This window comes from Saccopteryx leptura, chromosome 1 (assembly GCF_036850995.1).
Source record: "Saccopteryx leptura isolate mSacLep1 chromosome 1, mSacLep1_pri_phased_curated, whole genome shotgun sequence".
Classification (NCBI taxonomy): domain Eukaryota; kingdom Metazoa; phylum Chordata; class Mammalia; order Chiroptera; family Emballonuridae; genus Saccopteryx; species Saccopteryx leptura.
In genome coordinates, this window is record NC_089503.1 from 60,293,326 (window position 1) to 60,306,306 (window position 12,981).

Here is a 12,981-nt window from a genome sequence, read left to right on the forward strand (position 1 = left end):
AGCAAGTGGCAAAGCTGAGGTGCAAACAGGTTGATCAGACCTCCACCTGGGCCACCCACAGTGAAACCTCACCACAGGCTTAGCCCAGGAGCCACCTGAAGGCCTGTTAGCCTAACTCTTAGAAGCTCCTGGGTACCAACTCCACAAGTGAATGCAGGAATATTACTGGACCAGGCTCTATCAGCCTGGGGAGGCTGAGGTGATAACTGAAGACTGTTCCTATATTTTTTGTGCCCGGTGGGGGTGCTGTGCATTGATGAGATGAACTTTGCTAGACAAGCTAGTCCCAGCACATACCCAGACTAATCCATACGTATAGTGTCTTCATCCTCCAGGGTCAAGATAGGAGGGGGGGTGGGGAACTGGGCTTCTAGAAAGTCTAAAGGGACCTTCCCTCTCTCAACTGTGTACTTCCAGTTTGGAATCTGGTCGGCTGCACCTCTGCCTGTCTCAGTGAGGACGCGCAGTGCTGACTCTGGTCTGAAGGCTTTAGAGAGATAGACCCAATTCGGTTTTCTCAGACAGATCAGGTCTGGTCTTTCTATCAATCCAACTATTAATCTCTCCCGGTATAGTGGTCATGTGCTCACATTTCTGGTTTCTAAAAGACTCAGTCACACAACAAGGATCTACTGAGTGCCTTCCACTGGGCCAGGCCAATCTGTGATTATTTCAGATACTCCTTACCTCCTCCTAACATCCTCATACAGCCACTCGGAGCCAGGCGGTGCTGATGCTGTTTCTCAGTCATTGCACCCGGACAGTTGGACTTCAAACCCACATTCCCGTTTCATGCAAAGACCTTATTCCTGGAACTGGGTCAGGTTTACCTACTAACTCAGTGACCTCTGGGCAGATCCAGAGACGGTCTCATCTTTGATGTGAGGGAATACATTCCTGGCCCATGGTTCAAGAGGAGGGCCCGACGGGGCTGCACGTGTGAACGTGCTGAGTAAGCAGGACTAGGCAACCTGGGTTTGCTTTCTCTATTGCCGCCCTGCCCTCAGCCCCTCTGCTGCGTCCTTCTCTGAGCTCCAGACCTTCAGAATTGGCTTCTTTCTTGCTCACTAAACTTCTACAGCAGCCCTACAAGTGAGGAACATTGTTCCTTCTTTATAGTGAAGGAACTGATACTCAGAGAGGTACAGAGACTTGCCTACGGCCACTCGACCAACAAATAACAGGACTGAGATGGGACCCAGGTCTCCCTGGTCCATCCTCAGCCTCAGTTCAGGAAACTGTGAAAATTTCACATTTGTCCTTCTGCTTCCCCTCCTCTCCCCGACTGCTCCATTGAGGTGGCCATGCTTAATGCAGCTGCTACTGTGAGCTCCTGTAAGGCAGGCTGGCCATTGTGATTCCCAGGGGACAGGGTTCCTCCCTGCTCTAAATCCTTGGAGCTCAGGGAGGAGATGGAGGTTTGGTGAGGGGGAAGCTGAGCTTGAGGAGGACAGGGGTTCCATGAAGGAAGACTGGAGGAACAGGGGCTGACTGTGGGGCTCATGGACAATAAAAGTTCAGTGAGAGGGATAAGAGCTTGGTGGATCAGGGGCTCAGACTGAGAATGGGAGCATAGTGAGGAGATTGGGACTGAATGACACCAGAGCTTGGGGACATTCCCTTTGGCCCTACCTCTCCACGCTAACAGAAGCAAGAGGCTGGAGCAGGCTGAGGGGAGGTGAGACAGCAGGCTCCTCCCATCAGCGGGGCTGGAGCTAAACAAACCCAGCCTCCTACACAACTTTCCCCGGGCTGTCCCAGCTAGAGACCAGAGGAATTCAGAGAGAGGAGCCAGAAAGACTGTGAGTTTGTAAGCCAGGACACAGATAGGGGGCCAGGGCAGAGAGAGACAGAAGAAACAAGTGATCACGGGAGAGAGGCCCTTGGAGAGTGGGGTCAAGTCTGAACAGGACTTCTTAGCTCATACCTGGAAAAGGTAGCTGTGGTGTAGTGTGGTCCAAGAAACACTGACCCAGGGCCTGGAGTCCCCACGTTGGTGCATCTGTGCTGCGGTTTGAAGCTGCTGTCTCCGGGGGTCCCTGATAAGGGCTCGACCTCTTTCCAGCTAAGCTCCAGTCCTGGGAGTGAAATAGGGGCTAGAACTCACAGCACCCAGCAGTAATGGGGCCCCGGCTAGGTAAGTCCGAATGGAGTGAAGAAGGGGCTCTGGGAGTGAGTCTGGGGACCACATTCTCAATGTGGAGGGTGCGACTGTTGAGCCAAAATGGGTGTGTGGGGGGTGAGGTGTGTGTGTGAGAGAGGCTCTGGGTTCCTTTCACAGAGCCAGACACACATGGCCGGACCTAGCAAGGGTGTATGGAATGAATGAGTGAATTGTGGGAGGGGCAGGAAGGGATGCTGTTTACTCAGCTGGAGCCAGGGAACCCAGCCTAACCTCCCTGATGAGGCACAGCGACCACCAGGGCAATGGGAAGGCGAGCCTCTTGAGCCCTTCACTGAACCCTGTTTCCCTCTCTGAAGCGCCAGAGAGACAAACACAGCAGAGAAAAACATACATAGAGAAGCATAGTCAGAGACAGAGCAAGTCCAGAGATATACAGAGTCAGACAAAGGCCAAGACAGAAGGACAAAGTCAGAGGGAAAAGACAAAGATCAGCAGGTGTCTGCAGGAGCAAGCAGAGATCTGGAAGCACGCAGAGACCAGCTGGAGAGAGAGCTGCAGAAGAGACTGGGAGAAATAAAGAGAAGCCAAGACAGTGAGAGAGAGTGAGAGAGAGAGAGAGAGAGAGAGAGTGAGAGAGAGAGAGAACCAGTAGAGACAGATACAGGACAGACAGACAGATCTGCAGACGGTGCATCAGAAAGATCATCACAGCACAGACTACGGAGACCTATGTGCCTTGGCTGTGAGGCAGGGAGGAGGCCAGAGGGGAAACGTCTTGAAGCCTTGAGTAGCCAAGTCTGAAGAGTGGCTGAGCACCATGTGAGAGGGCGGTAGGTCTGAGCAGAGCTCCCAGCTGAGCATCTCCTTGGCAGTTGGAGGGAGGTGGGAGAAACACAGGGTCTTCAGACAGGGTGGCCCTCTGGGCTGGACACCCTACAGCCATCACCTCTGGCCTCCCTCCAGGTGCCTGTCCTTCCCTCACTGAGGTAGCTTCATACCCATCTGCCAAGGCCGGACTTACTCCCAGAATGAGGCAGTGGGGGCTTTGTGGGCCCAGCAGGCAAACTCAGCTATGTCGCAGCCATGGCTTGGGCCATTAGATGGCAGGAAGGGTAGGGATGGACACTTCCTTTGGGGGCCCCACAGGAGAGATGACAATGAGGTCAGACTTGGATGGGTTGGTTTGGAGATGGACTCCTGACAAACTAATTTCCCAACCAGCTTTGGCGAGCTATGGGATGGGACGGATGGTGATCCTATGGGTACGAGAAGAAACTGGAGACTTTGGCTGTACTGCACTGGTCCCCAGCCCTGCTCTACCCCTGACTGGTATTCTGACCCTGACAAGGCTCAGTTCTGGAATATTCTCTAGCTGCTCTCCTCCCCCCCCACACACACACACACCACCACCACCACCACCACCTATACACATATAGCAGGAGGTGACCCCAGCATCTGTCCACTCTGCCACCAGATGCCGTGCCTGGCCTATCTTCCTGAGCCTGCACCTGGGCCATGGCCAGGCCTCCTCCAGGCTCTACTCTGGCCTGAGAGCACTGTGAGGGATGTAAGGCTGCACGTGGGGCAGGTACAGAGAGCCTGAGAAGACTCAGTCCCGCTCGCTGGAGGGAGAGGGCCCCTGTCCCGGCCAGGGGCTGACATCAGAGAGAGAAGAATCAGGATCAGCTCTGGCTCTCAGCAGAGACCCACCACCAACCCACCACATGCTTTTAAGCAACAGGCCAAGCTTCCTTGTCTGTGGGGGAGGAGCTGGAAGAAGTGATCTCCTCAGGCCAGTCCCATTTTGTGATACAGAGAAGCCATTGTCCCACCTGTATACCTTTGCTCAGCTTTACTTTTACCTGGAAAGCCTCCCACCCACATCCCCTTCTGGTCAAATGTGCCCTGTTTTCTAATTCCTCCAAATACCAACTCCTCCAGGAAGCCCTCTAGACTGATTCTTTCAGCTAGCAGCAACCTCTCTCCTCTATGCTGTTTGACTCTTATTGTGGTTCATCCTTCCTTGCTCCAGGTGTTGTTTCTATTGCTTTCTCCAGCTTTTCTGGGTTCAGATGTGAGCCAATCCAGGGCAGATAGGTGGGGCAAGAAAAAACCCCACAGCCCTATGTTCATATTTCAGCTCAGCATTACTGGCTTTATGAGAAAGCAGTGACAAGCTTTCACCCTGTTGAGTAGGTGAGGAAACAGCTGCTCAGAGAGGGCAAGTGACTTGTCCAAGGCCACCCTGCAAACAAGCAGCAGAGTGGGGGCCAGAACCCAGCTCTGCTTGATGCCAAAGCCCTTTCTCTCTGTGTCAGTGCCCTTCAGGCTTCCTCTGCCCCTCCACAGACCCCACACTGGTGAGCCTCCAGCCCCACCAGGCACTCTCTACTGGCTCCAGGCAAAGTGAGCTGTTCTCCGGATGCTAGTGAGTGAGAAGCGGGCAGTGTGTGAGTGTGGTGGGAAAGTTACTTTCTCCCAGGCCGGGCCTTGCCCCCTGGGCCAGCTCTCAGGCAGCTGTGAACTAAATGGAGAGCTTGTTTAGACCGCACAATTGGGTGCCAGGCACCTAAAGCCCAGTCTGCTTTTGTCCCTTTCTAGGGCTCACTTTTTACATCTGTACAATATTGGCCAAGGTGGTCACTTGGTCTCTTCCTGTGCTGAGAAACTCAGTCCTCTTTCTCTGGAGGGAGCCGAGGCCTCTGCTTAGGGGCAGGGCTGGGTCTGCCCATCAGTGTTAGGGGGCCTGGCTATCTCCAGGAGGCAAGCCTGGGCCTCAGCATCACTCTGCTGATGGAGAGGAGGTAAACCTGGTCCTTGCCACCCCTCATGGGCTGCAGCCCAGAGCCTTAAGTACTAACGCTTAACATTATGGAGAAAAACCCCTGCCGGCCCTGGCCGGTTGGCTCAGCGGTAGAGTGTCGGCCTGGCGTGTGGGGGACCCGGGGTTCGATTCCCGGCCAGGGCACACAGGAGAGGCGCCCATTTGCTTCTACACCCCCCCCCCCTTCCTCTCTGTCTCTCTCTTTCCCTCCTGCAGCCGAGGCTCCATTGGAGCAAAGATGGCCCGGGCACTGGGGATGGCTCCTTGGCCTCTGCCCCAGACGCTAGAGTGGCTCTGGTCGCGGCAGAGCAAAGCCCCGGAGGGGCAGAGCATTGCCCCCTGGTGGGCAGAGCTTCGCCCCTGGTGGGCAGAGCGTCGCCCCTGGTGGGCGTGCCGGGTGGATCCCGGTCGGGCGCATGCGGGAGTCTGTCTGACTGTCTCTCCCCGTTTCCAGCTTCAGAAAATACAAAAAAAAAAAAAAAAAAAAAAGAAAAGAAAACCCCTGCCTCACCAGCCTGGGAGCTCCCTGAGGGTGGGGCCTGATTCGATCCATTCCTGAGGCCCAGCACCACCGGCATAGGCCATCGGGCAGGAGCGGCCCTGGGGAAGGCTCAGTGCTAGGCTGTCCTCCATCCTCTTCCCGCTCCCATTCCCTCCTGATACTCCTTCTCTCCCTCCGACCTGTTTTGAAAGCTCTCTCTGAGGACCGGGACTCAGGATACAGAGTGAGGTAGGGGACACGAGGCTCTTAGGGAACACATGTAAACACAGAAAGAGCCGAGCTGGGACCAGTGGTTGGGAGGCAGCATGGCCTGGGCCAACGGCACTTCTCTCTGAGCCTCAGGCTCCGCGTTTTAGCCTAAGGAAACTGGCCTGGATTCACCCTCAGGGATCACCCTCCCCTTAAGCCCTCGTCACTATTTTTAGGGTCATCTTGGGTCTAGATGGGTAGCTGGGGCCAGAACTGGGAACAGAAAGTCCCAGCACAGGGTCTCTGACCCGGTTTGGAAACCACCAGAAAGTGCTTGGCCCCTCCCCCACCCTGTACCGATCTTCCTCAAGAAGCAACAGCTGGGAGGTCTGCAACAGCTGGACCTCAAGCACACGCTTGTCTACCCAATAGACCACCCAAAGGTCCTGCTAGGAGGAGGAATTTCCCAAAGATGACAGCCAAGCGCATGCCTGGAGACTTCCCTTCCTGCCTTTAACTCTTCCTCCTCCTGAAGCCCAGCCCTGCCACACTGGGACCGGGAGCACTTAGAGCACCACACCGCCCCCACCCCCCGAGGCTTCCCGACAGCCCCCATCCCCTACTCAGAGCCTGGCTTCTCCCTCACTCAGTCTACTTCAATTTAACAATCATGTTTTTAAGTTGGGCCAGGCCCTGAAAGATGAGAAGTGGTTTGCGGGGGAGGAGGACACTCCAGCCTGAGTATAGCCCATGCAAATGCTGAGAGGTGGAAAAAACCAGGATGAATTTGGGAATGGCCAGTATCCACTGGGGCCAGTGAATGATGTTTACTAGGGGTGGGCAGATGAGACAAAGTGGCTCCCAGTGGCCTTGACCTCCTTGAGGCTGAGCCTTCTGTACTCAGTCTTTGCAGATGGGGTGGGAGGGAGGAGGGCAGACCATTGTTGAGGCTACAATGTAACTGGAAGGGCATTTTCACCTGAGATGCTTTTCTCACTTCCAGAGAAGGAAGCTGAGGCTTCCAGAGGCTAAAGAAGCTGCTCAAGGTCACACACACAGTTACAGTGTGGCACAACAAATATTTAAATCCAAAGTCTCTGACCCCGAGGGTTTCTGCCGGGACCTGATAGGTCAGCAGAACCTCTGCTCCTCGGGCTTGGTCACTGACTAATCTGATAAACGGAGACAAAACTAATGTAAGAGAGTGGCCAGCTCTGCAACCCAGAGAGAGGGCTGAGGGAACTGCTCCAGAAGAGGGTTTTGTGAAGGGGAGACAGCTGGCCTAGGCCGCAGGAGCGAGGCAGGAGGGGACCCAGGCAGCCTAAGCGGTAGGAAGGGCTCAAGGCAGGCAATGGCCACAGTGAGGCCACTTCCTTCTACCCCAGCGCCTCCAGAGAGAGGTAAGTGCCATCACGATAAGAGACAAATTGACCAGTCTCTGCTTCTGGGAATATTTCTCTCTGCAGGCCGGGGCTGTGTATATGTTAATGCTGGAAGATGGTGGGTTTTCTAGAAACATCTTGGCTCCTTTGTGATACTGCATCCTGTCCCATTCCCCCTCCCCCCCACTTGGCACCTGAACAAAGTTCCAGGATGGTTCCCCCTTTTGCTCAGTTCTCCTCAGCTGGGGCACATGGGGGCTCCCTAAGCTCACTGGGCAAGTGTGCACACCTTTGGCTTCTGTTACCTTTTGTCCACACATGCTTCCCAGACTTCCAGTGGTTTGGCTCGAGGCTATATTCTCTCATGGGCTATCTTGGAGCCCATGCCCTTATAGGGATTACCTCCTGGGTGCCCCCATGCCACCCCAAACTCACCATATTTCTAAAGCTGTGCTCAGCACCACCTTGTGTGCTCAGTCCTGGTCCTCCGTGGTGGCACACACAGGCAGAGAGCTGTGCCTCCGCCTGCCCCCAGGGCATCTCGGCCTCTTGCACTCCCCACAGCTGCTTTTCCACCAGTCCTGTCCGTCCATGTCCCCACTCTGCTATGGCCCCCATCTCTCTTCCTGTGCTACTTACTGCCTGGCCCGGTCCCGTTACCACTCGCTCCCTTGGATCCCACTGCTGCCTTCCTGTTTGTAGCCTGACTCCTCCACTCCCCACCCCCACAGGTAAGAGGGCTTCCTCGGAGGCCCAGCTGGACCTCGTCAGTGGACTCAGAACAAAGCCCAGCCCTTCCGCCTGGCTCCCCAACCACTCCAGCCTCCCCTCCCCACCCTGACCCCAGCATTCCAGCCTTCCCAGACTACTTGTTCCTTAAACTGTCTTTGCCCTTCCATATTTCTGCCCTTCCCTCTGATGTTTCTTCTTCCAGGAAGACTTCTGGGACCTTCTAATTAGGCTAAGGCCTCTACACTGTCTTGAAACTCCTTGTTTCCATAGTCCTGAAACTCCTGAGTCTCATCAGTAAACATATGTCATTATGATTCTGTGGTAGATGTCTGCCCACCACCCCCACACACACTGGGAGCTCTCCAAGGGCAGGCCTGGGCTGCTTGCCTCTGGGTCCCCAGAGGCCTGCTTTGGGAAGCTGTCAGTGTGTGTGGAATGAATTTTCATTCTCACTCTTAAACCAGCAGAAACTATCTCTGTCCCTGCCATGGTGACCCTGGGCAAGTCATGGCCCTATCTGCTCTTCAGACGAGATCGGGCGCATTCAGGGTGGTATGGCTGTAGACGCCTCCTATCTGCTCTTTTTTCTCACCTTGCAAAGGGTTAAATGAGCCCTGGATTCCAGTGCAATGAACTCCCCAGGCCCAGTGTTGCTGTGGGCTCACAGACAGGGAATACTCCAAACAGGTGAAGAGGGTCCATGAAACAGGCCAGGCAGACACCCCCAAAGATGCTCCAACAGGGCAAAGTGCCACACAGGCCCAGCAGCTTGGGTCGGCTGAGTGTTGCCATGTGGGATATGGGATCATTGTTGCCAGATCAGCTAATCTTCCAAGAAAAAACAAAAATCTGGAGTTTTATGTAAAATTTCTTGATTTTTAAGTGTTGGCACCTAATTAAAAGCACTTATCAATCCAAGCATTGTGTAAGCTCTCAAAAAATGTCTAGGAGTCAGAGGCAGCCCAAGGCAGGGCCGTGATATGTTGATTGCACAACTACAGAGGGCGCCATTCATCTCATGGTGCCCAGCTCACACAGCTGCACATGGCCCAGGGCCTCGCAGCTGTCACCTCTGCCCTATAGTCTATCTCTGCCAGCTCCTTTAATGGCTCTGGCAAAGTGTGTGTGGTGGTGAGTGTGGGGGAGGGCCCTTCTCCTGCAAGGAGAAGTTACTAGGGGAAAAAAAGGTCTTGGAATGCAGCTGGTGGGAATGGGGTAGGGAGGGAGGAGAAGAGACAGCTGAGGGAGGCATCCAGAGGTGTTGGTGTCACTTTGGGATCAGGAGGAGGTGAGAGAGTAATGCCAGGGCTGAGTCTCCCACAGGAAGAAAAATAACTTATTCTGAGACCTGGTGGCCAGACCTGGAAATAGACTTCCTGGTGAGTTTGAGGCAAAGACTGACAAAGCTGCCGTTTATGTGGCATCTTGGTGTTGACAAAGGACGTTTTCCCATGTGTCCGTCACACAGGCTTGGGAGGCAAAGCTATTTTTCTATTTTAGAAGCTCAGAGAGGTCTAATTGCTGTCCCAAAGCCATACTGGGTCTAAGTGATGGTCTTGCTCTCTCTGCTGAGGGGCAGGCTGGAACATTTTAGAGCGAAAGTGTCATTGCCTTGTCCCTGCTTGATTCAAGACCTCCTCTTTCATACTCAGGATGTGAGAACTCTCAGCACTTCTCAGCACGTCCCCCCTGAAAGTTCAAATCTGGGCATTGGTATGAGTCCTAAACTCCCACCATACTGAGGTGCCCTGGATTGGGGGCCACATGTCCTTACCACACCTCTCTCAGCCTTGCCCTGACAGTGCTCTCTGAGGCCATCAGAAGAGGGTGTTGGCTGACCAGTGAACTGACTGACTGACAGACTAGCTAAAGAATCAGCTGGTAGAGTGACAGACTGTCCCCATACAACCACCTTTGACAAGTCACAGGAGGGAAGCCAGGCCAGAATAAGAAATGGCTACATGGGGACTATTTTTACATTTATTCTAAGGCCATCATTACAGCCACCATCTTGTGGTTGCTGTTGGGGACCCAGGAGTCAGACAGATCTGGGTTCCAGTCCAGGCTTTTCCATTTACCAGCCCCAGGACTCTGGGTAAGTCACCTCCCCTCTCTGTGCCTCAGTTTCCTCATCTGTATTATGAAGTCACAGAAGCCACCTGAAAGGATTGCTAGGAGGATGGTTGAGTGTGTCCAGCCCAGTCCGGTGCACAATGTTGCTCAACTATGGTAGCCCCTAGGAAAGCTCCTCCATCCGGGCCACTTGCTATAGAGGGTGAGGGGAGCCAGAGAGCTGGTCTCCCCTCCCCCCCCACCTTCCCAGCCCGTGCGTTGAACTTTTTCAGGTTCTAGAAGTGACAATGCTCCTTGCTGTCACAAAGCAAATATGGAGGCAGGTGGGGTGTTTGTAGCAGGACAAACAGCTGATGGGTGTTTGTGTCAGGACAGAGAGCCCACAGAAAGACTCACTGTCTGAGAAGGGAACAAAGCTTACTGAACACCCGCTGTGCATTGTATCTGCACTGGCTCCCCACTCATCACTGACACAGCCTGTTGATAAGACCAAGTCTATTATTTCCCACTTCTCAGTGTCTCAGGGTGGGAAGAAAAGGTCATTTGTTGAGTTGAAATTTTGCTTTAAGGCGGGCAAGGGGAGCCTGACTAGGACTGGATAAGAATCGTGATCCTACAATGTAAGATTTGTGGGTGGAAACAGCAAGGTAAGAATTGGGGGGAGAGAGATACAAAGAATTTTGGGGGACACACTCTGTTGATGGTTTCCCTTGAAAAGTTGATTGGTCTTTTGGGAAGTTCCTGTAATAAACCATCAAGCCATTTGCTTGGTCTGGTCAGTAGGGGAAAAGTAACAAGGAACAATGCTAATGAAAACAGTGGAATATCAAAGTCAAGTTAATGTGGACAGTAAGGTGGGGTCTAGGCTTTTAGTGTCCTCGCTGAATAGGCGTGGAAGGGCCTGGACCCCGTCCGCACTGGGAAGCAGGGATAATTATCCCTGCACTGCGAGTTAAAAGGCCTCGCAGCAGGATTGCAGCTGAGGGATTCAAACCTGGGCAGTTGCCTCTAAAGACAATGAGTGTGCATGGGGGGAAGGGACCGTCCTCAGGTCTTATGGCTGACGGGGGCTTGGGTGAGAGGGAGAGAGATAATCCCGAGATGGTGTTAATTCGGAGGAGTCACGTATGCATGGGAGGGAACGGGATCAGCTGGGCCTTGTGGTCTCAGAGGCGCTTGAAGTGTATGGGGAGAGGGGAGGGCAGATGTCCTCAGTGGGGCCTGTGGTGTGCCCGGCCTGGGCCAGGTGCCCTACCTCTCCTTGGGGTGGATGCTGTATCCTGACCTTACAGATGAGGAAACAGGCTCAGAAAAATGAAGGGTCTTGTCCAAGTTCGCCCAGCAGGCAGGTGGCAGTGGCGCTGGCCTTCAGACCCAGGTCTGAGGACTTGGAAACCTCCCATCTGCCTGGGACTTGCTGTGGCAGCTGCAAGGTGACGGAGGAAGCAGGTCCCTGAGCCCCTCCAGCCTTCCCCAGGTGGGAAGGTGGCCCTCCCTCTCAGGTGGCTCTCTGAAACATCGGTCCCCATCACTCCAGAATCAGTTGGTGTGAAGAGAGATGCTTCCTGCCCTTGGAGGGGCAGCTAGAGGGAGTCCTCTGCCTTGCGGACTACCTCCGGAGTCTGACTGAACAGAGAGAGTCTCAGGGCGACTGTCAGCTGCAGGCACGTGGCCAACTGACAGCCCAAAAGACAGGTCTGAAGGACTAACTGGGTTAATGACTTGCCAAGTGATGGACACGAGTGTGCCTGTGCTAATGACCTGCCACACAACCCACTGATGGGCACGCAGACCCCTCACCTGCCAGCTCTGGGGCTGTGGGCTCTAGCTCTTGGGACCACCTGGCTTAACTGAGGCCCCAAAACTTGTTTGCCTACCTGGGAGTAAAAGGGGCTGAAATTTTTTCCTGGAATCTGGCTCCCTGCCTCTCCCTTCATTCCTACAGGCCACCATGGCCCGGCCCAGGTTCACGCACACGGCTGCTCCGCTCGTAACAGTCTTCACAGGACGGGGAGGGCTTCAAGGATGTCACACGAGGAAGACACACAGCCTTGCGCTCAGGACCCTCCTTGTGAGGGGCATTCTGTTCACGCTCAGGGAGTTGGACCATTTGCTGCCAGTCCCTCAGTGGTAGCCTCGGCCCACAGGAAGGGCTCCGCGGGGACTGACAACCTGCCTGGCCAGCCCCGTTCAGTGACCGACTGACCACTTGATACACTAAGTGATAGTTGCTCTCAGAACCAGGGGGTTGGGGCCAGTGCTTCCCTCTTCTGCCAGAGGGTCAGGCTGTGGACTGAGCCACAGGGAGTTGGACAGTTTTAAGCTGGTGCACGACCTTCTGTCCCTCTCCCTCATCCATCCCTTGGGTCTCTTTCAGAGCTGAGGCTCCAGGTCAGTGATTTCTGCCCTCCCAGCCTCAGCTCCTCTCTGATTACCTGGCTGACCTGGCCCCATGGTTGGCGGACACTGCTGCCTCCCAGGTGGCCTGGCTAGGTTTGGTCGGGCTAGAGCGCCAAGCTTCTCTCCTCCTCAAACCTGTGTGATGTTGAGGTAAACACCTGAGCTTGTGTCCCTGCACCATGTCAACCAGCAGAGCTAGTAACCGCTGAGCTTTGGCATCCTTTTCAGAAGCATAGAGACAATGACAGCAGCAAAGTCCCAGAGCTGTGGACAGCCTTCGTGAGCACGGAGAGCGTGAAGCGCAGCATCTGGGCTGGGGTGGCCGACTGGTCTTGGCTGGTGAGGGGATCTGGGGCTTAGAAATGTTCCCGCCAGTAGCCTCTGGGTAAGTTTGTTTGGGACCTCTTCAGTGAGCTTTGCAGTTTCCCTCACTCCCCTTCACTAAACCAACCCAATATTTCCTCCCTGTCAGTTGTCACTTTTATTTCAATATCTCCTGTTTCCTGTGAGTGTTTATGCCCCCCAAAGGCCATACGCTTTTATTTCCTCCATCAAGCTCCTCTAGCTATTTGAACAGACATTTCTCCAAAGAAGATACAGTATCCAAATGGCCAGCAAGCACATGAAAAGATGCTCAACCATTAGCCCTTGGGGGAATGCAAATCAAAACCACACGGGAAATCACTTTATACCCAGGAGGATGGCTGTAATGAAAAAGACAGGCATAATAAGTACTGGCAAGAATGTGGAAAAA

General features: G+C 54.1%; 1 protein-coding gene across 3 annotated transcripts in view; it reads left to right on the forward strand.

Moving 5' to 3' along the window:
- The first annotated feature begins 1,772 nt into the window (after window positions 1-1,772).
- Window positions 1,773-12,981, forward strand: part of SLCO2B1 (solute carrier organic anion transporter family member 2B1) — a 47,916-nt gene continuing 36,707 nt past the window's right edge. Inside the window, exon 1 of one of the 3 annotated variants that reach the window (XM_066368954.1) lies at window positions 1,773-2,137. In XM_066368954.1, the coding sequence (XP_066225051.1) occupies window positions 2,122-2,137 (16 nt within the window). In that variant the 5' untranslated portion in view covers window positions 1,773-2,121. Of the gene's footprint in view, window positions 2,138-6,893; window positions 7,041-12,475; window positions 12,613-12,981 lie in introns of those variants that run through there. The other 2 variants (XM_066368943.1, XM_066368964.1) reach the window with 2 other exon arrangements.